Genomic DNA, 26,874 nt, shown 5'->3' on the forward strand with positions numbered 1-26,874 from the left:
GTGATTGTGAAAGCATGGCAAAAAACCCCTAGAAAGTATAAAGATGCTGTTGCATAGAGCAGGAAGACGATAGAAGCCTTTTAAAGTTGAAATTTTGAACTGAAAAAAATTTTATTTTATTTTTAAGTGGGGGGCAGAGAGAATATCTTATGGCCCTGAGGTCATGACCTGAGCCAAAAACAGGGGTCGGACGATGCTTAACTGACTCTGCCACCCAGTTGCCCCTCTAACTGAAAAATGTTCAAGTCTGATTGTAGGTAGGCAGTGTGGCCTAGCCACAAAGCTCAGGGTTTTCCCATCAAACAGGATTTGAGTCTCCACTTAATTGTGACTGGCTCTTTCAAGAAACAAGCTGACCTTTTGGATCTCATTTGGACCCTCCGGTTGCAGAAGGCAAGAGTGCTGCTAGTGCTGGCGAGGATTGTGGTTATTACGCATCTAGGAAATGACAGAGGTTCAAAACTGGTGAATTACTGTTGTTATTCTGCCTGTTCTTAGCTGTTAGATCATAGAGACCTCAGCGATTCTGTAAAAGATGCCAAATAACGTTCACAGCTTACAGATAACCCTGGTTTAAGCCCTTGCTTCTTCTCTCACTAAATCCTGCCGCCATTCCTGTCTGTCAGTCCCCGCTCCAGCGTAGTCGTGTAGGTGAGGATTTCCCCACTAGGTCAGCTGCTGCCTGCTCTGGGCCTGGAGAAGGAAACTTGGAAGAAAATTGTAAACAGGTAGATTTTAAACTATGTACTAATTTGAAAAAAGACACTTCACTGTTTGCATTTCAGTTGATTAATACAGATAACTTGTCAAGACACTGAAAGGATTTTGAAGAAACCTAAAGTTCATATAATACTATGTGAGCATGTGTGTATGCGCATGTAAATGTGTTTTAACATGTTTTGTGATTAACCGCCTGCCCAAAGAAATGGCCTCATGGAGTGTACACATCTACCCTATTTTAGCAGAATGGTGAAGGAGAGATACTCAGTAAGAAATGTCTGAAGGTTTTGAAGTACCCTTTGTTTGATGATTTTCTAAAGCAGTTCTGATGACAGTCTGGAGGAGCAGTAATTGTTTCATAAATTAGAAAGCTGCTTCTCCTCCCCAAGTTTAAGTTTTCCCCAATTAATACCAGTGCAGAAGCATTTGTCAAAGGTTTATTGATCTCCTGTCTCAACAGAATTCTTTCATGCTTTCAAGGCAGTTGATTGCCCTGGGAATTCTTCCACACAGTGGAAGATTCAAATGACCTTTTGCCCTCACCTGCCAAATTCTCCTGTAGGGCCATGAGTAGGGATCATGTCTTTATAAGTTGCTATTTGATCTTGGAAGCCAGTGACCCTTGAGTTGTCCATTAGAAAGTCAGCAGCGACCCTGAGTGTTTTCTCTGGCCGCTTACCGGCCCCGCCTCTTGTGAAAGGCAGGAGTTTAGTGATGGGACAAGAACAGTGGCGTACTCTGCTCTTTGATTCGTTATTGTCCATGAGCTATGCACCAAGCTTTTTTAAACTAATATCTCTAACTCGGCCCTGTATTTGGAATTATTACCTTACAAAAGGGTGTATTGATGGTGATGATAACCCAGTTCTCTTCCTTGCTTGGATTCTAGTAGTCCGACTTCTCACTAACACAGAGGATCGTAGATAAAAATATCTCAGGACTGTAACAGTCTCGTTCCTTTTAAAACTGTGATATAAAGTATATTTTTTAAAGATTTTACATATTTGACAGAGAGAAAGAGATCACAAGTAGGCAGAGAGGCAGGCAGATGGGGAGGGGGAAAGCAGGCTCCCTGCTGAGCAGAGAGCCCAGTGTGGGGCTTGATCCCAGGACCTTGAGATCATGACCTGAGCCAAAGGCAGAGGCTTAAACCACTGAGCCACCCCAGCGCCCTGACATGAAATATTTTTAAAAGAACATATTTCAGTCATACTCTGTTTCTGGAGTTTGGATGTCATTAGAAAAGGTTTTACATTGAAAACAGTGTTAAACCAAAGGGTGACTTTTGAAGACTGTATAAAAATCTTTTGTATTTTGGAAAATGTAAAAATAAATTATATTCATTTATATGTATAAGTCACAGCAAATGTGCCATCTTTCCAATTAGCTATATTTTCAAAATTCCCTGTCTTTATGTTCGATTTTTTATCAAAATTCAACATTAAGATCATTGAAAGAGAAGTTTCTTTAGTGGGCCAGAAGTTAAAGTCCGCTGTACTTCTTTTCCCGCGTGACTAAGAGTCATTAATAGCACATAGCCATGAATTAGCACAATTTCTAGGCAGCCCTCTTGTTCCTAAAAGATCCCACTAATTTTATAATTTGCTTCATGAAAAACCTCAAGTTAATTTGTGGTTTTAGATATCCTGTCATTCTGGGAAGAAATGTAGTTTTCTAAGTAAAGACAGTGGCACATTTCAGATAAAAATATACTATTCAAAAATATACTGAAACATTATATAATTTTCAAATGTCATCGTCAATCATTTAAAAAGAAGTCCCTAAACTTTCTTACTAAATTGGGAATATTTTTTCTCCCTGCTAAAACTCAAGTCTGTTTCTTTCTGTCTCTTTGAAGTGCAGTTTTTTCTGTGTGCATTTTTTCCCCTAACATCTAATAAAATGCTTTTTTAAATGCACAGATTATCTTGCATGCATTTTGGAATTTGCTTCTCTACAAATATACAGATCGTGTTAATATATATTACATTGGTGGTGAAGCAGATTCCTTCAGATAACTTAAGAATGTTTCAATCATGAAATGTAAAAATATATATTTTAACACCATCAGAAACAAGGTGTTTTGCCTCTGTCATGAAAGCACACAGGCCCCTTGGGATTTAAATTGGTTGGAAAGACTACTTATGACTATATTTGGAGATCAAGGGGAAAAAGGAAGATACTTTTGCCCAATGCTATGCTTAATCAATGTTTTTGATATGTCTAAAAAGTAGTTTTTGATGCCGTAAAAAATATTCTTCTGATATTTTAAAGTTCATGATCAATTTTTATTTTTGGTTAAATACATTTGAGTCTCTGGATTTTCTTTTTTTTTCCTTCTCCAGACAAAAATAATAGTTTTGCCTTACCTGGATCCAGAATTAATTTTAACATTGTGAAAGCATTGAAATATTTTGTGGTGTTTGTTTCCAGAGCATTTCTAAGTGAATATATCTTTTGTAATACCTTATATCATGGGGAAAAAATACTCAGAATAATTACTGCAATCCTTAAATAAGAGTGTTGTGGACAGATAAATGTATCCTTTCAGTCAGGAGATGTTCATAATGTGTTTTTCTTTCTTCTGACTCTCAGAAATTTGTAAGAAATGCCATTATTTACTGAAGTTTTCTCTGGCATGGCTTTTCTAAATCAAAACCCTTGGAACTGAGTCCTCAGGCATTTTTTAAATCTCAGAGTGCCTGCTGCTGTTTAGTACCATAGAAAGCCCATAACTGGCTGGAGAAACCTGAGTCTCATTGGGCTACCGTCGCTTCAGCTAACTGCTTTCCCTTCTCACTGCCTCAGGGACCATCAACAGTCCTGCAATATATTGTCTGAATTAATAAAGATAAGTAGAGCATTTCCCAAAACATAGAAGAGTACTTTTTCATTTGTAAGGTAGAAGTCTGGTTTGCTTCCCATGGACTGTCTCCTCACTTCATAGGTCTAAAAGTGGGAGTTTTTTGGGTGTATTATTTAAACTCTTTTTCTAAAATGTCTCAGTCCCTCGGAGCAGGCTTGAGGAAAAGTGGCTGCTCAGATAACCCCTTGGCAGCTCTTATAGAGCCTTGTTCTCCCAGGATGCGCTTGGAGCCCCATCTGTCTGGTTCTGACTTAGAGTGAACCATCATCAGCCTTTTCACGCTCTTGAATTGTTTCATTTATGGGTTTACCAGCTTTGTGCCTAGTGCTGGATGACACAGGAAGAGTCGTTTATTACGGGCATGCTGTGAAAACCCAGGGCCAGGGTGTGAAGATGAAACTGGGGCCTATTTTCCAGATTGAAATCAGGCTATTTATAATTGATGATATTTTCTCCAGATGCCTTTTGTTTGTGTTTTTATGACAAAGGTGTCCTCTTTGTTTTGTTTTTTCATTTATTTTACTCCTACAAAACATTTTTGTAAAACAAGTTTAATGAAAGTTTTGACCAAAATATGCAATTGTCTGTTACATAAATTAATCAAGCGTTCTTTTTCCAGGCAGCACAAATTGTGCTGATCTCTCTGTTTGAATTGAACACTCCTGAATTTACCATGTTACTTGGTGCCTTGCCAAAAACATTCCAGGATGGTGCCACCAAACTCCTGCATAACCACCTCAAGAATGCTAGTAACACCAGTGTGGTGAGTGCTCGGTCACAATTGGTACCTACCTCTGTACCGATCATGACCTCTGCTAATCCCTGGTCTGGACATGCCCTGAGAAAAGGGCCAGCTTTCTTGTTCTCTTTTAGTAGACTGTGGGCATCTGGAGGGTGGGGGCCGTGTCTGATACTGCAGTGTTCCCAGGGAATGAATGAACTTAGTATTTAAATATGGCTTTTTTCGTACATGAGGTTCTTTTTTTTTTTTTTTTAAGATTTTATTTATTTATTTGACAGAGAGAAATTACAAGTACACTGAGGCAGGCAGAGAGAGAGAGAAGGAAGCAGGCTCCCTGCTGAGCAGAGAGCCCGATGCGGGACTCGATCCCAGGACCCTGAGATCATGACCTGAGCCGAAGGCAGCGGCTTAACCCACTGAGCCACCTAGGCGCCCGTACATGAGGTTCTTTAATCAGTTAATTTTTACTTGTTCACTGACTCCTTTATTCATTAGTTACTTTCTTTGTATGTAAATTACATATAATTACTTACTTTCTTTGTATGTAAAGGTGGAAGTGCTCAGTTTGTGTCTGTCACTCTAGCACAGCTGACATCAGTCATTCAGCTTCAGAAACCCCTATGTGACAGCCATTTTGGAAGTATTTGCACTTAAAGTTGGCCTTAATGATTCCTTTAAAAAAAAAAAAAGTTACCCCAATTGTGCCACCTTTGCTCTTTTATTTACATGTGGGTTAAAAAGCTAAGGGGGGTACACCCGAGTGGCACAGTCGGTTGAGCATCTGACTGGGTTTCATTCAGGTCGTGATGTAATGGTCATGAGTCCGCTTGGGATTCTCTCTTTTCCTCTCCCTCTGCCCCTCCTGCTCATGTTCTTGCTCTCTAAAATCAATCAATCAATCAGTCTTTAAAAAAAACAAAAAAACAAAAAATGGAAGAAGAAAAGTAAACCTAAGGGAAAGGGGGCGCTGTAATCTGTGTTTAGCTCTCAAATAAATGATGCTTATCCTTTTTCACACAAGGGCTCTCCGAGCAATACAATTGGCCGAACTCCCTCCCGACACACCAGCAGCAGGACCAGCCCCCTGACCTCACCCACCAACTGTTCCCATGGGGGCCTATCTCCCAGGTAATGCCATTTCAACAAACGTGAAGAAACCAAAGCACCCAAGTGTCTGTCCAGCCTATTTCTAGGACTTTAGACCAAGCTTAATACCAAAAAATGGGTGGGTATTAGGAGACCATGGGTTTCTAGTCCTCACCCAGATCTTAACTGTGTATGGCAAAATGGCCAGTTTGTGCTGAATGTTCTCAGAGATTCTTCCAGCTCTGAGCACTCCCTAGTATCTTAAAATTTTAAAGCTATATTTACGTTTATTACTGTTGCATATACAAACCATTTAGAAATTCATCACCTAGTCTGTAAGTGCTAGGAACACCTGAAGGTATTTGTCGTCTAAATAAAATAGTCCACACATAGCCTGCGGTAGTTCTCCAACCACGCAGCTGTTCCAGGCGTAGTTGCTGTCATCATGGGCTCACGTCTGAAGCAGACTGCTGCTCTGGAGAAGTATTAAGAACCTGAGAGCTAAAATTGGATGAGCACTTTCAGACTTCCATGGGGTCCATGCAAACATTGGTTTATAGAGTCTGAGACTGTGACTTAAAATAACAAAAATGCTTTGTCTCGGAATCTTTAAACTTCCCCATCTACCCACAGCCCTTGGAAGTCTCTGCAGGTGACCCCCTGGCATGTTTTGGAGCGGCCTCACATAGAGTAGTGGCCCTAAAGGCCAGACTTCTTAGTCCCCGGACCTGTGAGGGTCATACATGCTATGTTTGTTTACCAGAAGTCCAGAGCTTTGCGATTCCTGGCTACAGGGATCAAGCGGCTGTGTCTTAAGGGTTGTTGACACCAAGATGATAAGAAAATATAAATGCCTTTAAATTTATTTTAGATTTTTAAATGATCAAGAATTTCCCAAAATCATCCATTCTTACCAATAAAGTTCTTTTCAGTTCTTCAATTTGTCATATAAATATTTGGAACATGTCTAAAGTGTTTTTCTATTGGTAAAACAAAATATGTTGTATACTTACAGTATGCTACTGCTTATATTGCCTTATTTCTAGTCCTAAATCCCATTGGTACTATATATTTGGATAGAATGATGTCACGTCTCCAAGTTTGGTCTGTGTTATGAGGCTGTTAGCAGGCTATTATAATTAGATAGTTGAGATCAGAAGCGAATGAAAAATAAGTGTGACTGAGGCTCAACGAACTGTATCTAAAGTATATACTTTATAGGGTCCAATGTTAACAGTAAAATCAGAGTTCTCTTTCTTGGGGTGAAAGGCAGGGGAAGGATTTTGTGGAAAACTTGAATGCTCTGTAAATAGTTGCTTTTGACTAGAAGTAATACTTCTGCACCATTAATTGAGAAATCTACTCTTCCATAATATACAGTTTGTATTTCTTATCTTTTGGTTATTTCATTATTAGTGTGGCACATTCTTTAAGTAATAAGCAAAAGGTAAAACTCAAGACTTTTATTACTCTCTGTGCTGCTAGTCTAAGGAAAAGACTGGTGGAGACCACTAGCATAATCCATCAGTGCTAAGAATTAGCTCAGTATTAATTTTCACTTGATCCCCAGATTATTAAAAAATTTATTTTTCCAATCACCATTTATTTTTAGTTGGCCTGGTCTTAACTTTTACTGTCAGGGTTACTGGTCAGTAGAAGAAAAGAAGAGGTTTATTAATATTAATACCATTTTCAAGAATAAGGCCAAGTGTGACCTGTTTTCTTGCCAACAAATTTGGCTTTAGGGAATTATTTAATTTTATGGTCTCTTTTTATTTTTTAAACGAATGTGCCCTCAGTCACGGCATATCTACCCAAATGGCCTTAGTCAACAACTTAATTAAACTCAGGAGAAGTGATTTTTCTCACAACTAAAACCGTCCAGAAGTAGGAAGAATTGCCTCCTGTCATTATATCAGTGGGAGTATTCAAGTAGGCCACATACTTTCACCAGGAAAGTTAAAAAAGCTATGAACTCTTGTACTAGATAGGAGAATGGAGTATGTTACTACCCCATTCCTGAGGAGATGATAGACAAGTGCCACCACGTATAATCTCAGAGGTTTTTCTCATCAGTGTTCTTGAAGCATTTACATTCTGTGAGCTGTCATTCTTTCAAATCATCTTAAACATATGTTAATTTTTTATTCTTAAGGGGAAAAGTTGTTACCAATTGTCTCTTTTCAATCTAATTTTTTGGCATCAAAACGAACTAGTGTTTTTATAGTCCAGAAACTCTACACTCAAATTGTGGTGCGTTAATAAGGAAATATTCTAAAATGATAAGCAAATCTAATTTGATAGTAAAAATGAACCCTAGGGAGGAAGTTGTTTTTATCAACCCAATAATCTTAGAGAAAATCATAGCATGTTAAACCTTTTTAGAGCATCCCATTAATTGCTTTGTGTGTGTGTGAGGGAAGAATTACTCCTTATTCCCAGCTAGTAAACAAATACTACTGGGTATTTAGAGAGGAGATTTCTCATCATTAAACACATGTGTATTTTTTAGCTCATTTTACCCAGTGTGATTTGTGTTAAATGAAACACAAGAGTTGCAAGGGGCTTCAGAAATCGCATGATATCCATTCCTTTTGAGATCAGAAAGTAGATAGTTCTCGCCCCCATCTGCTATGCATTCTTGGCAAATGTGTTGTAGAGCAGAATGACACTAAATAGATCACCTGTTCCCCCTATTAATAAAGGGTGATTTTAGGTGGATTTTACAATCCATTGCATTGGAGGGTCAAGATTTTCCATAGAAGCGAAGTGGGGATTAACTGGGAGACCAGCCTCCCATCAGCAGTGGGAGATGGTGGTACATCTGCTTATGCTACCTGTCAGCAGAGCTCCAGCCTAGATGGCTGCCCGATTTCCTTCCGTTACCTCACCCCAACTCAGTGTGGGACTCAGAGAAGGTCTGTGGGCCCTCGGATGCCGTGGTGACCTCTCATCTCCACACTTACTGACCTCACAAGAAGAGACCACAGCTGTCTTTGGCAGAGACAAGCTCATGGGACCAGGATGATGGCTGGCCTCAGGCAGTGCTGCTCCCTGAGAATGTGGTCTCTGATGCCACAACTCCACCCCGGGCCTCAGGTCACATTTCCTGCCCGGTTGGCTCATGCTTCTCGCAGTGGCTGTGGCCCTTCTGAATTGTAGCAGCTGTTAGAAGTGTCTGCCCAGGTCTCTGTAGGCCCAGGCTTCTGAGTGACATTTATGGAGTGAGGAAGGATGCTGGTGTTCTCAGATGAGTTTTATTTCTCGTACTAGGTGATGTGAGCAGGGAATTGGGGCTTTTCGGAGACCTGGCGCTCTAGCCCTCTGGTGGTGCTGTTACTTTTTCATAAGGAAATTGCCCGTGGCAGCCTCTGATCAAGTCCTGGCCTCAGGGAGCACATCATCTCCTGCTTCAGGGCTCTGGTCAGAAAGGCATGTTCTCTGAGTCTTCCTGCTGTCGTCCCTTGGATCCCGTTGGAATTCAGGCCTGACGTTCCTCCTTTGGCTCTTTGTAAAACAATTGATTGCATTATCTGAGTCAGAAGAGTTATGCATATTTGTATGGAAGTACTCATGGTATCCTTCCCAGTGTGGACACACACAAATACACACTCACACACTCTTACACTTGGAATCTCATGATTTAAAAATGTAACACATGATTGAGATGGGAAGGAATAATGCAGCTTTATTGAGGGCCAAACTGTAAAACAAACTTTGTGCATTTTCTCTGTATGGTGAAGTATAAATTTTGCTCCAGTCAGCTTTGACAGAGCTTGGTCAAGGAAAGAGGAGATTGGAAGACACATTGGACGTTGCGTCTCCCAGTCCCCTCCTATCTCCCCTCCCCGTTGCCTTGTTTTGTCTCTCTCTGACTCTCCTCTTCTGATCACTGCAGTCGGTTGTGGGGTTGGAGTGCTGATGGCCTATCGAAGCACCCACCTCCCTTTTCTCAGCCCAACTCCATTCCCACCGCTCCCTCCCACAAGACTCTCAGGCGCTCTTACTCTCCCAGGTAACAAGCTACCTGTTTACCTTGTCTGAGGTGTCACAATATTATTGCATTTCCAGGGTCGTCTCAGGTCTTCCGAAAGCCTTTGGCTTAGATGAGCAGGAGTAGAGCCTTGGTGAGAAGTGTGAGCAGGTGCATGAGCTCTGTCGACCTGCATGAGTACGGCTCCTGCTGTGTCACAGGGACAGGTGACCATTTCGCCAGCAGCCCAAATCCAGCGGCACCTACTGTAACAGGCCCAGGCAGAGCTGAGCCCCCATAAAGGCGCTGGGGCAATGCCCTGAAGTCAAGGCAGGCCACAGGGGACGATTTCCTTCGTGTTCTTCTCAGGAGGACAAGGCATACCCACTGAGAAGCAAATGAGACCTGCTCTTTCCCAGACCATCTGTGTTGCATTCAGTCCTGCCATTTATGATAGGGACTGATTTCTTGCATGATGTACTGCCATGTGGCAAGAGTCAGAGGACACAGATCCTGAAGGGAGGCCCAAGAAGTGCATTCACTGCTGCGTCTCATTGGTGTGCCCTGCCTCTAGGCAGGAGAGCAGTCGGTATTCTCACAAGCCCCTGGTTGTAGGTGATGAGGTTAATGAGTCTAGAAGGGGTGGGAGTTCCTTCAGATTTAAAACAGATGGCAAATTGGTGGGACAAAGTAGGGGCCACGGATTTCTACAGATGTCTGTTTGAGGGTCCCTTAGGCCTTATTACGAAGGTCTAAAGGTCCAAGGCCCCCTTCCCTAGAAGGCTGCCATCGCATGAGCAGAGCATGGGGCAGGCCAGCTGTCTTTGTGCTGTGTAAGAGGAGTTTGTACCTGCTGATAGGTTAGAGTAAAAACAGAACTGAAAAAGGTCCGTTAATTCTGAATGCCTCATAGATAGCTTTTGCACAGATTTACATTCCTAATTTTGTGTCCTCAACTCAGGGAAGCTGTGCATTATTAACAAAGTCAACCACATGTTTTAACAACATCTTTCTTTCGAAACTCTTACAGCTTTAAAAGTAGCTTCTCAAGTGTACAGAGAATCCTGTAAAGACTGCTTCTAGATACACAAGGTTAGGGCAAGGACACAGCAACAATGTGACAGCTGCTGTCGTCAATGTTAATAAAGCAAACTTTTTTTTTTAAGGTTAGCCATGCTTCAAAGTAGAAGTCCCATTTATTGACTGTGTTCCAGTACACTGACCTGTCTGCATGCCCTAACGGGCACCAAGCCTCACCACCAGCCACTCTTTCCCATCCAGCCATCAGGATCCCCTTCTGGTGGGCACCTCATTTCCAGAATCATCTTTCACACATGCACTGTAACACTGCTAATGCTAATAAGTACCTATAACTTCTGTTGACCATTGCAGGGAAAGAACATTAACAAGAGACTTTTACATTTAGAAAAACCCATCAGTTACCTACAAATAAGAGGAAATCTTTGTCTCTTGCTTTCTGCCAGAACTGTATTGATTGCCTAACAAGGAATGAATATATCCTAATTCCGTTTCTGGTATCTTTTCCCTATGAAATGACAAAGTGGAAAATCTTAGAAGGCAAACTTCCTGTCTCAACTGTCTCCATTCTTGGAGAGCTGACCTCATGCACCTCCCCATCCACGATATGGACCCATTACAACAGGGGAAGTCCAGAGCTCTCTTCTGCCTCAGTATTGAGTAATGTGGCCTGACCTTGGGTCGGTGACTATTGCCTGCTTGAGCAACTCTTCCTAAATTCTAAGGAAATCTTTCTGGGATCTAATTGCAGTGTTTATAGAAGGCCAGGAGCTGGCCTTTAACCTAAAGGTTTATGTCTCTGAGCTAAAGCAAAACAGTATGGGGGCAAGTGACAGACCGGGGTGTCCCTAAGCAAGCCTCTTCCGACAGGTAAAGTCGCCGCATCCCTCTTGCTGTGCTCCCTTACGTTCTGCTGCCTGGGAGCATGGCATCGGTGATCCCCAGTGACTGCTTTCATAGGAATTTCCTTTTTCCCCCTAAAAAATGAGGGCTCATGAGCACTGATTTGGGGAAAAAAGCAAATGCCAGGACATTAAACTAGCAAAGAACGTAGCATTACCTGTTTCCTATTAGAAAAGAAAACGACGCTATCTCTCACCTGGAGCTCACGGTTTTTGCTTCGTACCAAGGAGATACTTCAGACCTCAAGCTAGTGAGTCCAAAGGAAGTGTCACCACTGGTTACACTGGGTCATGCACGTGTATTCCTCATTGTTAATTGAAAGTAAGAGGGAGGAACATTAACTGGACATTAATTAGGATCCTTTTATTATTTTGAAAAGGGCTACTGTAATGCTAAAGTTGTGTGAACCAAAGTGACATATTTTAAGACCACTCAGGTTACGAAAAATGAGATGAATTATGTGAAAGCTAACGTTATCTGAAGCGACATATGGAAAATAATATTGTGACATCCCTTAAAAAGCTGAACGTTCTGCCAGACTTCCTCTTGTCCATCTGTCATTCTTTCCGGGTTTTTGTTTTTTTTTTTCCTTTCCTTTTGCATGGGCTATGCTGTTATTTTTGGTTGTTGTGATTAAAAGTATTTTAAGGCATCTTTTTCCATCTCGTATGCATATTTTTTTTCGAATCATATTCTGTTTTTATATATAAAAAATAGTGTACTGGCCAGATGTATAAATGCCTTTGTTCCCACATAAGCTGGCATTGTGTTGTTCTAGAAAGGCGGGTCCGGGAGCTGCAGTGCTTCTCATGCTTTCTTCACATTAAAGGGATGTTGCCTTTATGGACAGATAACCTTATGAACTTAGCAGGGGTTGAAATCTCTTGAATTCTGTTCAAGTGTTTTATTCCACCTCCTGTCAGTATACACATGGAATTTTAGCTGTGAACGTGTTCATTCACATTTCTTTTGTGTTTGATGCCAGAGCCAGTCTTTGAGTTGGCGTGTATTTTTGTGAACTCTCCAAGTACAGATGGAGCATGGATTTTCTTTCATTCATCACAGAAGAAGAATGGGTGCTATCTGGGCGAGTGTTGAAATTATAGGTAAATAGCTTCCATCTCTGAAGGGCGAGTTCAGATGCTGTGCCCCAGCAGAACCTGGTCAGCCTTGGAAAACACTTGGATCATTACAGCCTCAGCCAGTAGAGGTCTGGCTACACCCAAGGGAGAACTGTGCAAATCTTGTCTTGCTCATCTACCCAAACCTTTTAAAAAAGAGAAGAAAAGGTGGGGTGCGGGCTTAGTAAGTATTACTTGTTTTTAAGTTACAGGAGACTTAACCTCTTTTGAGAACGTACAGGATTGGCTGTTGCCCAGAAGAGAGGTTCCTGCCTGCAGGTGTCTGGGTTCAGTTCCTTCTCTTGAAGATGGCAAGAGTGCTTTTCTTTAGTCTTTATAGTGTTGTTAAATGCTTGCTTATGTACAGCCAAGGACTTTGAGTGTCCCCGAGCCATCCTCAGGATAGCTTAAGACTTCCTGTAAGTTCCATCAGACTGACTCACCTGATCTTCTTTTGACATTTTCTTAAAACAAGTGATACTTAAACTAACACAGGTTTTTTTTTTTTTAACTTGTCCTTGGTCAACTGTTGCTTCTTGTCTTGCTTTATACTATGCTTTGTCCTCTACTTGTCTGTGATATTCTCAGTGAGGGACCGTGGTGGATTTTGTTCTCAGGACCTGTTCAGCATACTTTTCGGATCTCTAAATCCTACTTATCGACACACTGCTTTACACCCAAAGGCTCTTGGGGACTTTTTCTCTGTTTCGTGTTTTGCTCTGTGTAGCCACTGAAGGAACAAGAGTTAACATCACTTTTCTGTAAGGGACAAATATTTCTTGCTTTTTGAAATACTTGCAGACATCCATCTAGGAATGTGACTCTTCTATAAAAGGTGTTTTTATTCTAAAACACATAAACATAAGCATGTTGGAAGAGTTGGTATTCACAGCAAGGGCCTGGGTTAGATGGCAGGAGAGGTGGTCGGGAGCCCTCCGGTAGGGTGGATCTGATTTGGAATTGTTTTGGAATGTAGAGTTTTATTTCACAAGTTTCTAATACCAAGCATAACCCCGTCTTTATGAGGTCATTTGCTTTGCTCCTCTGAAACTGGCTTGTAATACTAGCTTTAGTTTGAAATGCCTGTTCCTCATAATCTGTTTGTACATTTGAGACCAGTAACAACCAGACTCCTTGTTTCCATCTTCAAGATATGAAAGTTATTTTTCCACTTTCATTACCTCGTGCATTGTCACCAGTTGTCACCCTTTGAGTTGTTGCATTCTCGTGGTTATTGCTGTTCCCCACTGGTTCTTACCGAGTGCCGATGTAGTGCATTTGGGGCCTGGGTTGACAAAGAACAATTGTCCAGTGGTGGTGCCCTAACAGAAGGTGTCTCCTTTTCATTCCAAGTCACCTAAAGATACAAAACAATAATCACATCTTACTCCATAAACCATTGGAAGTAATTTATGCCCATAGCTCATATTTGTTCATATGTTTCAATTTAAGAAATACACTGTTTTTGATCTTTAGCATGCTGGAGTATGATACAGAGAACCTGAACTCTGAAGAAATTTATAGTTCTCTGCGTGGAGTTACAGAAGCCATTGAAAAATTTAGTTTTCGAAGCCAAGAGGATCTGAATGAGCCAATTAAACGAGATGGCAAGAAGGAATGTGATATTGTAAGTATCCCCAGGCCAGCAGAGAACGATACTTCAATTAAGTGATAATTCTGAAGATTGGCCACTGTGAATACTGAACTGTATCTTGTAGTTAGAATAATACTATTTTAAGAGGCCCAAGGCAACTTTATAAAATTTTGAGTAACCCTCAGCTGTCTGTGAAAAATGTAAACTATCTTTTTCTCCCCAGTTTGATTTTGTTTATCCTGGACATATTTTTGTTCTTGTGACATGATCAAAATAATAGGTCAGAATCGGACACCAGCATGGCTTTCTGGGAGCTCTAGTCTCACGCAGAGGCAGGCAGATCAGTGGGAAATTGTGGTGTGGCGGGAAGTAGTCAGGGCTCAGCACTGGAGAGATACACTGGGGCAGTCTTGGTGCTCAGGAAAGGTCAATGGGATCCTTGGAGCTGCGTGAAGCAAAGGGTCAGAGGGAGTTTGGACGGATAGGAAGGGGCCCTTGTGTTTGGCATGATTTCCCTTTGCAGGTGGCTGAAGTAGAAAGAGCGGGTGTGTCTTGTTGGTGGCAAGGTTTGGGGAAGAGGCTGCAGCGGTTGGCTCAGGAAGGGCATTGACACCCAGGGGACTTTTCTGCCGGTGTCTTAACTGTACTCTGAGGTCACTAGAGAGTCTTTATAGGGTTTTTAACCAGGGAAATGGCATGGTCACACTTATATTTTAGAAAGAATGCTGTCACTTTGAGATGGAGGATGACTCTGGAAGACGTAGGGTTGGGTAGGACAGCGCTGAAATACTAGAGTCTGAAGTCTCTGCCTAGGACTCTAAAGTGCTGGGGAAGTTGAGGGAGTTAATATTCTAGAAAGAGAGGAAAAACATTTGTCAGTCCCTTTAGAACATAATGAATTCAGTTTTGAATACATGTAACTTGAGGGACCTGTGGAATATCTAAGCATGCATATCCCGTAGGCCTTTGCAGAAAGCAGTCTGGAGTTTCGGTTGGCTGTTCAGGCTGGGGATAGAGATTTGAGAGGCATTGACTAGTTGCTTGATGATAACTAAAAAGTGAGTGAAAGCGACCCATTAAAGGGTAAGGACAAAATCCTAAGGTGCAGCAACACTAAGGGAAAGACGGAAGAAAAGGAGTTGGAAGAAAAGCTATAGGTTATTGTGTGGGAGGCCGGGATAGTGTGGTATCTGGGAATTTAAGGGAAACTTTTGGGAAGGACATTCTAGCCAAAGAGATGTGGAGTGAAAGGGCTCCACTGGATTTTTTTTTCTATCTGCATTAAATATGATAAAGTGGAAATTGAATTATTGAGCAGGTTCAAAATTCAGCCTCTTAGCTGCTTGATGACCAGAGTGTTAGCGAAGAAGCTGGAGGGGATATAAAAATGCATTAAGCGTGAAAGATTTGGGAACCGGTATGTCTTTTTGGCCTGATAAGTGCCTCAGTCTAATAAGACAGACATCCGTAAGGATGAAAGTCAGATCCACTGGGAAAATGGTTCCCAAAGCAGAGATGAAAACATTCAACATGTGGGAGGAAGCCCGTCCTTGGGAGTGATGACAGAAATACAGTAAACCCTTTGAGGTTCCATTTTATGTCTAAATTGTTCCACTTCATTTCAAAGAGAAATTAAAATATTTAATGCGAGAAAGGATATAGGGAACTAGTATAATATTGGTGGCACGGGAACTTGATATAGTTGCTTTGGAGCTTAATAAATTACATTTAGCCTAAGTGATATTGATACACATAAATATATACACACATACGTATCTTAAAGAGAGACAGAGCGTGTGAGTGGTGGTAGGGGGGGTGTTAGGGGGTGAAGGCACAGGGAGAGAGAATCTTAAGCATTCTCCACACTTAGCTTGGAACCCAACATGAGGCTTGATCTCATGACCCTAACTAAGATAATGACCTGAGCCAAAACCAAGAGTCAGACACTTAACCAACGGAACCACCCAGGCACCCCTCAGCTTAAGTGATTTTAAGTTTCTTATCCTTTACCCAGAAATCTAACTTCTGGCAATCTAAGCTAGATGAGAAACTCAGCAAAAGGAAAGGAAGTTATTATATACAGTGCAATTTGTCTCAGCATTATCTGTAACAAAAGCCAGAAATATTAAAAAACAGAAGGGGAATAGTTGAGTAAATCTTACTAGAACACAAATGGAAATAGTGGTATGAGTAAACATTGTGATTACAAACACTATTTATGTGAGACATTCTTATAGTGCGAGGAAAGCAAAATATATGGTTGTGTGTACTCAGTGATTCCCATCTGGTACAATCTGCGAGAAGACAAGGACCGGGATAATACACAAGTTTAAAAAGTAAGATCTTTCGTTTTACTTTTTGTTAAAAGTGATTAGAATTAGGATGGTTTAGCTTTATTTTGAAAATGTCTGAAGTTTTTTGAATCCTTTCTCTGTTTCTAAGTTCTTTCGTTATAATAATAATATGTGTTTTACTTTGAGAAGAGAGTTACAAGGAGAAAAAAATTAAATCATCCATGAATCATTTCCCTATCATGAAGAAAGCCCAAAGTCTTATTTTATTCAGCTCTACCCATGTGTTGTATATCCTTTTTACATCTTAACAGTTAGTAGGACATCTTTTTTGATGGTGTTAAAAACCAGATGCATCCCAGCAGTTCCACTAGGTGTATGTTCAAAAGAAAACAAGGGACTGGAACAGATACTTGTACCACAGTGTCTATAATAGTATCATTCACAGTAACCAGATGATGGAGAAGCAGCCAAATATCCAACAGATAAATGGATAAGCAGAATGTGATAGATGCGTCCCGTGGAGTATTATTCAGCCATAAAAAGGAAAGTGATATTGACATGTTACAACATGAATGGACCTTGATTAGGCGAAGTGACATAGTGACGTACGCAGATACTGTATGAGTCCACTTCCATGAGGTACCTCGAGTAGTCAGATTCAGAGACAGAAAGTAGAATAGAGGTGACCCAGGCCAGAGAGGGCAGGGAGTTATTGTTTAATAGGTGCAGAATTTTGGTTTGGGAAGACCAGAAGGTTTGCCTAACAGATAATGTAGTCGTCATGGTTATACAGCATTGTGACTGTCTTTAATGTTATTGCATTGTACACCTATGATATAAATGATTAAAATGATCTATGTATGTTTTGCCACAATTTTAAACTGGCTTTTTTGCCACAGTTTTTTAAAAAAATGCTTAAGCATAAGGTGCTTTTTGTTAAAAGTGATTAGAATTAGGATGGTTTAGCTTTATCTTGTCAGAAGCAAAAGTCAGACATGTGCCACAGGAGTCCCCAGTGTGTCCCGCCTCCTGGAGACAGCTCCAGCATCATCACACAGTCCGATGGCAGGGGTGAGGAGAGTGAGGTTTTGTTCCTGGTGGTTTGTCCATGCTAGTTGTGTTACAGTGACGCCCTGCAAAGGAAACCAGACAGGCCGGGGCTCCTCGGAGAAAAGACCCCCTGGGAGAGAGGGGGTCATCAGGAACAAGGGCCAAAGGCCTCAGGGGTTTCATTTGTTAAGGACAAGTCTCAGTATATGTTAGGAAGAAAAAGTTTCAGGAAATAGCCACAAAGCCTTTTCTTTGACCCAGCATAAAGCCCAGCTGAGAGTCACAGGTGTCCAGGGGGTGACGTGCCTCCCAGCTAAAAAGTTCTCCAGTGCTAAAGATTAGTAAGTGTTGTTTGGCTTTGGGGGGGGATACATGCAAGGATATCCTGGAGGGTTGGGCTGCTTTAGATCTGTGGTGGTAATCAGGGAAGCACTAGCTTGGTGTGTCAGGGCTTTGCTGAGGAATCCCTGCTGTTCATGAAGAAATGGTGGGCAGCAGTGCCGGCACACCGGATTCCTGGAGAAATGTTCGAGTAAAAGTCTTCACCAAGTACAAAGTAAAACACACTTTACGTGTAAATGAGTGAATGAAGGGGTTTCATTGTTGGGTTCCTGCTAAGGTTGTTTATGAATTAGATGTTTGCAGATTAAGATCCTAGTAACTATCCTTTGGTTGGTGGCCAGAATTCACGTGCGAAATCTGACTCTCCTAATATTCTGAAAAGTGGAAGGAAGAGTTTGTTGAAAGTCCTCAACAGGAAATGACCATGTGCTGTGCTGCAGGTGTCCCGTGATGGTGGAGTTGCCTCGCCTGCCACTGAAGGCCGGGGCGGCAGCGATGTGGTGGAGGGAGGCAGAACAGCTCTGGATAACAAGACGTCCCTCCTCAACACCCAGCCTCCCCGTGCCTTCCCAGGGCCCCGGGTGCGAGACTACAATCCGTACCCCTACTCCGACACCATCAACACCTATGACAAGACAGCCCTGAAGGAGGCCGTGTTTGATGATGACATGGAGCAGCTTCGAGATGGTTCGTCTTTCTTTGCGTGATTCCCACCCCCCCCCTTGGACCCCAATCCAAAAGTGCTTTCTGTGGGGCTCTCTCCTCTTGTCAGAGCAGCTCCAGGCCTACAGGACCTACGGGGTCTGTTCTGGTTAGTTGCTCACTCAGCAGCTCCTCACTGAGCTCCTACCTTGTGCTTAGTTAGCCATGGAAGGCACAGCCGTGAGCAGAAGTAGGCATGGGGTCTGCCCTCCGGAAACTTACAGCCTTCTCACAGAGGCAGTTGTGAAGTAGGAGTCACACAGCTGACCTAAACTTGGAGCTGTCCCACTGTGGTGAAGGCAGGGCTGTGCCTATGAGGGAGGGCTATGAGGGAGGGCTGTGCCTATGAGGGAGGGCTCTGCCGTGGAGCCGGGGCTTGAAGAAGCCGGAGATTAGAAGCACGAGGGCAGTAGCAGTTAGCTACTACTATTGGGGGGCAGAGGGCCCTGCTGTGCACTCTCCCAGCCCTGAGCTATGGAAGTAGGATCCTGTATGGAAGTACGACCACTGAGAGGCTCTCTTCTTCTGTCACCAGCGTTTTAACCAGGTCTACCTGAAGCTGCTTTGGGTTGACTTCTGTCCTCTGGTTTGGAGCAAAGCAAGCTAGCATATACTGAGCTCCTGTACCACGTGCTTGCTGCTGAACTCAGTGTTTTACCTATATGGCTAATGAGATAGAGGGCTTATTCCCATTTCACAGATCAGGAAACTAAGGGTTTGGAAAGGTTAAATTACTTGTCCCAACTATACTTGGTAAAGAACAGAACTAGTCTGCTGTCTTGTTTTGCTGTCTCACATTTGTGTTAAGACCAGTGTCCATGATTGAGTAATAAGTGAGTGAAGTATGCGATGGTATGATGGTGTTTTTATCAGGAGCTTAATTATTTCCTTTTCACCTGATTGTCATGTTCACTTCATAGTCATTTTTTTGAGGTTATATGTATCCGCTCTGTTCTTAAGACGTTTGTTTTGTGTTTTTATTTTGAATGGAGAATTAAATCAGAACCCTAAATTAGAAGTCTAAACAGTTAGCATTCACTGTGTGTCATGAAGTTTGTAGCTTGCTGGGGACAAGGTGGCAGATGAGACACAGTCCCTGGCCTCAGAGAATTCAAGATCTGTCAGGGGAAACAGACTTATCACAATGCCCCTGGAAAGGGGGGGTGCCACACTAGCGCAGATGCTGGTTTCAATGGGGACACATAAGAAGGAGGACTGGGGGGCACCTGGCTGACTCCCTGGCTCAGTCAGCTTAGTGTGCAGCTCTTAATCTCAGGGTCGTGAGTTCAAGCCCCATGGTGGGTGTAGAGCTTGCTTAAAAGAGAAGAAGAAAAAAAAAGGAGGAGGAGGAAAGCCAGTGCTCTTGCAATGGCTTTAGTGATGGGACCCGAAGATAGCAATGAAGTCCTTCAGTCATTTGAAGGCACATCCCCTGGCTGTTATCTGCTGATCACCAGTGGGTAGCCCCTCCGGAGATTCCCAAGGAATCGCAGTGGTGTTTCCTGGGCCATAGGCCAGTGGTATGATGGTTAGTATGAATCATGCTTTCATGGAGTAGGGTGCTGTTTCCTTTCACTGCTCGTAGAATTGATAGCTCATTTAACTTAACCCATTTGTAGGTCTCATTTAAGATAGAACAGAGATTGGGGTGGATGTTGGTTGTTATCTATTTACCGACTGTATACTGAAAGGCTCAAAGAGAAATGTGAGAATGCGTTGGGGAAAGATTGAGTTCTTTAACATTTCAAACTTCCTGTGTGTGTGTTTCCTTACCTTAGATGCCTTAAGAGATATATATATGCAAAATCAAATTTAAGTAGTTTCTAATGATTTGTCTTTGCATTTTCATCCTTTCTATTGAAAGGGAATGTTCAGAGTTGAGGTCTTGAAAGAACATGGGAAGAGGAAGGATGTCTTTTTTGGTTAAAGTCCTGCAAGTAATTTTGCTAAGTGATCTTGGCGATCTGTGACTAGACAGTCCATGAATAGTCTAAACATCTTGACTACTATCTGTTTGCTCTGCTGGTTACTAAGCTCTGGACATTTGGGCAGGGAAGAGATGTGAGAGGACCAGATGTGATGTGAGGAGGGCCCTGAGGTGATCAGATGTGCGTGCTCTGGTGTATGTGGCAGTGGGGGGGGGGGGGACTATCAGGCAGCGGCCTGACTTAGGGCTCCTGCAGTGGGGGTAGACTTGGGGGAAAGAAGACCATTGAGGAGAGATTATTAGATGGCTCCCTCTGTTTGTCTGAAATAGGAGAGGGCAAAAGATGGTAAGGAAGTGTAAAGACACTGCTGTCAGTACTTGCCGCCTGTTCACACATCTCTGTTTTCATAGCTGGGGAGGCGGCCTGCAGAAAGCGAAGAGTGAGGTGGTTCAGGGTGGAAGGCATGGCAGCAGGGACGAGGAGCTGCCTCTGGGAGAGCGGGAAGCCGGCGGAGGGGATCTGAGCAACCCCAGCGGCACGTCCACCGCCGGGGTTTCCCTTGGGATGGGACTTGGGATGTGACTTGTTTCGGTGTCTCCCCAGTGCCCATTGACCATTCGGACTTGGTGGCTGACCTTCTGAAAGAGCTGTCCAACCACAACGAGCGAGTGGAGGAGCGGAAAGGCGCCCTGCTGGAGCTGCTCAAGATCACGCGCGAGGACAGCCTGGGCGTGTGGGAGGAGCACTTCAAGACCATCCTGCTCTTGCTGCTGGAGACGCTTGGGGACAAAGACGTGAGGCACCTTCCTCATCTTATGCTTCCCCCCTTCCCAGGGGACAGGCTATGGCGTCCTGTTCTCCTTGAGTGTGGCGTCAGCTTTACTTTCTGTGTTGTGCCTACTGTTTACATCAAAACATTGTTCAGATATCTTCTGAGCAGCAGTTCGTGAGGTCATGTTTTGGTCAGAGGCCCCGTTCCTAGATTATTAGATGCAGGTTTTTATTGTAATCAGGATTATAGGACCTGAGGGAAACGTGTTCCTGCTTCAGGTTACTTTGTCTTATATAGAATTTCTTACGACTTTGTTAGCATGGAATTTTTTTTACAATGAGCTTTCTTCTGTATGAATGTTAAGTTTCATATGTTAATTGATAAGGAGACAAGTTCATTTTTTAAAAGACCCTGCTAGATGCTGCCTTCCATGAAATTCTGTGTAGGTTCAGCCCTGCATATGTGAGCAATTACAGTGGTCTTCATTGGTCAAGCAGCTAGTTCTGAAAGTGTGGATTAGTTTCTATTATCTTCTTTATTATTTTTAAAACAAAAAACCCTCTTCACCCTGTGACATTTAAGCATGGCCCACAAGGCATTTGTCCCGTGCCAGGTCTGTAACCCGCCCATGGCACCACGTAGATGACTGCCAGGAGGGAGCTGCCTAGTCGGGGCCCTGCCCTCTCCCATCTGTGTGCTGGTCCCTTACATGGAGACAGCAGTAAACATTGGGAATTGTCTGAATTACACTCTAGAAGTGAAAGTCCATCTCTGTACCAGGCTTTGTGTAGGCTGGCGGAAACAGCAATGCAGTAGGTGTGGTGAAGAGCTCAGGGCCAGGACTGGGTGGATTCGGTGGAGGCTCAACACGGCCCCTGGTACAGGTCATGCTCAGGGCCCTGTTGGTGGTGACTTTGTTGGGAGACGGGTGCACATGGGCTGCGGAGTGTCGTGGTGACTGATTTCTTTCTGATGCTTGGTGTTAATGGGTTGGTATGCTAGTAGAAGGACAGTGACGAAAGGGCTGAATTAACTTCCCTGCAGCCGAGTATTGGCTGCTGAGGCCTGTCTGCTTAGTCGGGCTTTTTTGGGAGCTAAAGTGATGTCGCCGAGAGGGCAGGTGGATGGTGTGTCCGTGTGTGAACTGTACAGATGAGCGGCGGAGGATCAGGATGTACTTTTTGGCTCTGTTTGGTGTAAACCCCATTTTCTTTTACTGAGATTAGGAGTCTGTTTGAAATGGCTTTCCTCCAAGTGGTGAGACTCAGGCCGCAGACAGCTCGAGGCATATGCACATTCCCTTTCCCCGTGATCTCATCACACAGAAGGTCGGGAGTAACCACAGGGCTGCGACTCTCTCAGTCCATAGTCTTACAGGTTGTGTTGACGAAATGGTTAGATGCTTTTCACCTGCTCTTGTATACATTTTACAGAAGGGTCATTTGCCTTTTGTATATGTGAGCCTCAGGAAATCTGGAAATCCCCCCATAAGAGATGGATAATGAACTTAGATGTATCGTCCTCATTTGGTCTCATTTGGTCCTTATTTGGCTCATTCCAGAAACCTTCATCATATCCCTCTAAGTGCTGGGCCTGCGCCTATCTCATGGAGCCGGCCCCTCAGCCTGGGCCACGTAAGTGGTGTGACCTGTCAGGGTGCCAGCGAGGTGCCAGGGAAGCCCAGGGCTGGGTGCCTGGCCCTGCCTGGCGCTGCTAGCTGGCAGGCTTATTGAAGTGCTGGGTAGCATTTGCTAATGTCTTCCTTTCCTCTTGTACTCCAGCATTCCATCCGAGCACTAGCACTGAGGGTTTTACGAGAAATTCTGAGGAACCAGCCAGCAAGATTTAAAAACTACGCCGAGCTGACCATTATGAAGACTCTGGAAGCCCATAAAGATTCCCATAAGGAGGTGAGCCAAGCCTCTGGCCTCAGAGTGCTGAACAGATGGGTCTGGGGGTACAGTGAGGATGTGGAAAGAGAGGAGTGTGGCTCACTGTGCAGCCTAAGACAGGCGTAGGACAGGGAGTTGCTCCCATTGAGCTTGTCCCCGGGGCCATGACACAGGGTGAAAATCCCACTGCTGGTGTGACGGCTGAGCCTGGGGCAGCCGAGGGCCTGGTGCCACTTGGTAGGTTCCCGACTCCTTTTCCACCTGTGCAGAAACTGACCTGTTCCACTGACCTTTCCCTGAGGGATTTCTCAAGTCACTGGTTCCCATTGCTGCGGTCAAAAGAAGGGGTATAAAGCTCTGCCATTTCCTGGTGGCAGTCAGCACCTACTAGACTGGTGTTGGGAGATCAGGGTTGGCTTCGGAGACGCAGATGGGCGAGTGCTAGAAGTAGCTCTTCCTTACTCCACAACTTCACACAGGTTCTTTCGGCTTCCAAGCCTCAGTGCCCTTGTGTGTCAGATAGAGGTGGATACGGCCACAATTTCTTATGAGAATTAAATGAGACAGTCAGTGAGGGTTCCTGGTCCCTGGCATGTGGACACAGGTGCTACACCACATTGGTCTTCCTCCCTCTCCTGTCCTCTCATTGTGTCACTCTCTGCAAGATCTCGTGAATGGAGGCAGTCATGTCATGCCTCTCCTACTAGCTCCTGAACAATTAAATGCTAGCAAACTGTCCCAGCACCTCAGATGCCTGCCGGGTAGCTGGAAGGACATGTTTCTGTGTCCTACACACTTAACAACCAGCCTTGATTGGACGTTCAGTAAATCCTTATCTACTTGCTTCCTGAATTGTCCAGCCCCCGTGGCTCACCAGTCCTTTGAGTGTCTAGAGACCTGCAAAGAAGATGGAGGGAGCTTTTCTGAATACCAGTGATCTCAGCAGCACTCTTCTGATCAACAGCACTGTGGGAAATAGGGCTATGTACTTAGAACTTCAGAAAACTTGAGTGGGTTTGACCCCAGAGTGAGACATAATCACTTGCTCAGTTCAGTGTCTCGGCTCGCATGTGACTCTCATGAGCACACTCATGGCTTAAGGGAATTGCAGTGAGAGCACTTCTTACATGTCTACAAAAAGAATCCGGACCCTAAATCGTGGTTTTCCTGTTTAGCAGTTACGTGACTGTCAAACAGTGACAGGTCTATCCTCCTGAAATCCACCCCAAAATAGCAGACTCAGCAAGGGTTGGGATCTCGTGCTCTGTCTGGGCATCTCCACGTGATGGTCGTAGCGCAACACAGGGTTGTGAGTGATAGATACTGTTTACGTCTGAAATCTGGCTTGGTTGTGGATTGTGAAAATCACTCACGTTTGAACAAAACAGTTTCCATTTGCAATAACTCATTTAAAAAATGTGAGGACCAGATGAGTTAATAGAGTCAATACGATTACTTCTGAGCGAGGAAAGAGGGTCCAAAAAATGCTCTAATTTGTCAGGTAAAACATGGCAGTTATTGGCAGAACCAAGAAGCAGATCATGTGTCTCTTTTAAGGGGCAACTGGCCTGGCCCATATTGACTGGGCTTTTTTTTTTTTTTTTTTTTTTTAAATTTAACCATAATAGCTTCTCCTTAATGAGAATATACATGATCAAAAAATGAAGTAAGGGGTGGCTGAGTGGCACAGTTGGTTAAGTGTCCGACTGTTGGTTTCAGCTCAGGTCATGATCCCAGGGTCATGAGATGAAGCCCTGCATCAGGCTCCACGCTCAGCAGGGAATCTGCTTGAGTCTCTTCCCCTCTCTCTCTGCTCCTCTCTCTCAAATAAATAAATATATCTTTAAAGGTAAAATTGGTGTTTTTTCGCAAATATCTGATATCAGCTGTTTCCTCAGGAGAGGGCATACTTAGAATGTGGCATCAAGGTGAAACTAAGCCATCCATAGTGTGTGGCACTTACCAGCTGTCCCCTCAGAAGATGTCTGTGTTTAAAGTTGGCATCCTGATCTTGAACTTAGAAACTTTGACAGTAATTCCTAAGAAGTACAAGTGAACAGAATGAAATAATCTGTTTACTATTAGCTACTTTCTTGAGGGATCTTGTTTTGAATTGTTTTTTTTTTTTTCCTCTCGCAAAATGAGAAATTTAGGAGAGAAAGTTCTTAGGTGCGACGTCCTTTCCCAAGGGACAAAAGCAGAAAATATCTGCTTAAAGTCCACTTTGTACCGCTCAGTTGGTGTGGAATTCGAATAACCCAGGGTCTCCACGCTGCTGTCACTGATTGTCTGATAAAGCAGGTGGGGAAAACACTGTGTTCCAAATAAAGGAGTGCCTGTATTGGCAGGTCGCCCCTGCTTTGCATACTTCATACTCACCTTGACTCGGTGCCCTTGTAGTTTCCTTGTGAAACTTCACTCTGTCACTTTTCCAGAAGCTCCTCACTGGGGCATATGTGTATGTAGGTTTTAGGTATATATTTTTTTCTTTTTCCTTTCCTTTGAAATTCTTCTAGTCTTTCTTCTGTTTTAACTGATCTGTCTCCATTCCCTGTTTTTGTGTTTTCGGACAGAATACTTGGGTGCATATCAAGTTTGTGTTGTAGCCATCTTGTTGGCATAGAACATCACACACAGTATTTCCCTAGTTGTTACATCTTCTCGGCACTACGTTTAGACGTTATTCAGACATTGGGAAGGATCCCAAGAGTTTATAGACCCAGTGACTAATACTGGTCCTATAGAGAGAGGCAGAGTCTGTTCTCCTAGCTAATTAGTACCTCCAAAGTGTGGTCTTTCCTTTGAGCTCCCTGGAACTTCCATCTCGTAGGAAACTGGTTAGTTTTGTATTCACAGATAGAACCCAGGCTTTAGCAGGACATAAAGGGCATGAGACCCGGCAGCTGACTTAGGATGCTCTGAGACCTTAGTCCCAGATGTCCTCCCATGCCCCCTGTGGTGGTGGCCATGCCACAAGGCGCCTCAAGATGACACGGCGATGAGATCAGTGAAAAAAGCTTTTAGGGCAGAGGAATAGGGCAGGGTTAATGACAAGATGGCTTATTTTCCCATCCCTTCAGTCAAGGTCTTTTAATAGGAACCATGTATGCAAAACACTTTTGTTACACGTTGAAAGTGTCCTAAGTGCTAGATCTTGCTTGGGCATCACCCATCCTCAGCCAGCACAGACACGGTAAGCACCCTGGAGGATTTGGATACCAGTTTGGAGTTTCTATTTGAGAAGTTGGTGTGAATCAGCTTAGAGAGGTTTTCCTATTCCTTATTTGAATAAGTACATCTTCTTCATTATCTAACTCCTTGTTTCTATCTTTTTAGTAAATGAACTTTGCCACTGAGTTTTAATGTCTTGTTAATGAAGTCACTGTGGTTTTCAGTAGGTTTAGCTTGTAGCAAACGCCTTAAAGGGCCCAGCCTTGGTAGTGACCTTCAGAAATCTGAAGCCCATTTTCTGTTTTAAAGGAAAACTCCATCAATTTTAACTCTTCACATCTTAGAATTTGCACTCTGTTTGGACTGCTGCTGAATCCCACCTTCACTGATGAAGAGGGGATTTGATAAGAGAATTGATGGTACAAATGGATTCTGGGGTCATTGTGGGGGATGACTCTAGAGGCTGGAAACCTAGTTTTCAGTTCAAGAGTGTGTCCTGTCCAGCTGTGTTGCTGGGTCTCATCACCGCTGTGTGACCCTGGCACATGGCACTGTGGAAAGTGTCATGCTATATGAGGATTGCCACATGAAACTGGTTTTAGACATCCTTATCTGTTTTAGAAGTACTTCTTTCTTGGTAAACGATTGATACGCTAATTATGGATCATTTTAGACACATT

At 43.3% G+C, this 26,874-nt stretch overlaps 1 protein-coding gene across 14 annotated transcripts in view; it reads left to right on the forward strand.

Moving 5' to 3' along the window:
- CLASP1 (cytoplasmic linker associated protein 1) overlaps window positions 1–26,874 on the forward strand; it is a 271,909-nt gene that overhangs the window by 223,077 nt on the left and 21,958 nt on the right. For 9 of the 14 annotated variants that reach the window (XM_013060082.2, XM_013060081.2, XM_045066560.1 and 6 more), the window contains 6 exons: window positions 4,206–4,349; window positions 5,350–5,456; window positions 13,926–14,076; window positions 18,170–18,416; window positions 20,963–21,153; window positions 22,913–23,041. In XM_013060082.2, the coding sequence (XP_012915536.1) occupies window positions 4,206–4,349; window positions 5,350–5,456; window positions 13,926–14,076; window positions 18,170–18,416; window positions 20,963–21,153; window positions 22,913–23,041 (969 nt within the window). Of the gene's footprint in view, window positions 1–4,205; window positions 4,350–5,349; window positions 5,457–9,312; window positions 9,430–13,925; window positions 14,077–18,169; window positions 18,417–20,962; window positions 21,154–22,912; window positions 23,042–26,874 lie in introns of all 14 variants that reach the window. The other 5 variants (XM_013060079.2, XM_013060078.2, XM_045066557.1 and 2 more) reach the window with 1 other exon arrangement.

This window comes from Mustela putorius, unplaced genomic scaffold, assembly GCF_011764305.1.
Source record: "Mustela putorius furo isolate JIRA1106 unplaced genomic scaffold, ASM1176430v1.1 tig00003867_pilon_pilon_pilon, whole genome shotgun sequence".
In the NCBI taxonomy this organism is placed as follows: Eukaryota; Metazoa; Chordata; class Mammalia; order Carnivora; family Mustelidae; genus Mustela; species Mustela putorius.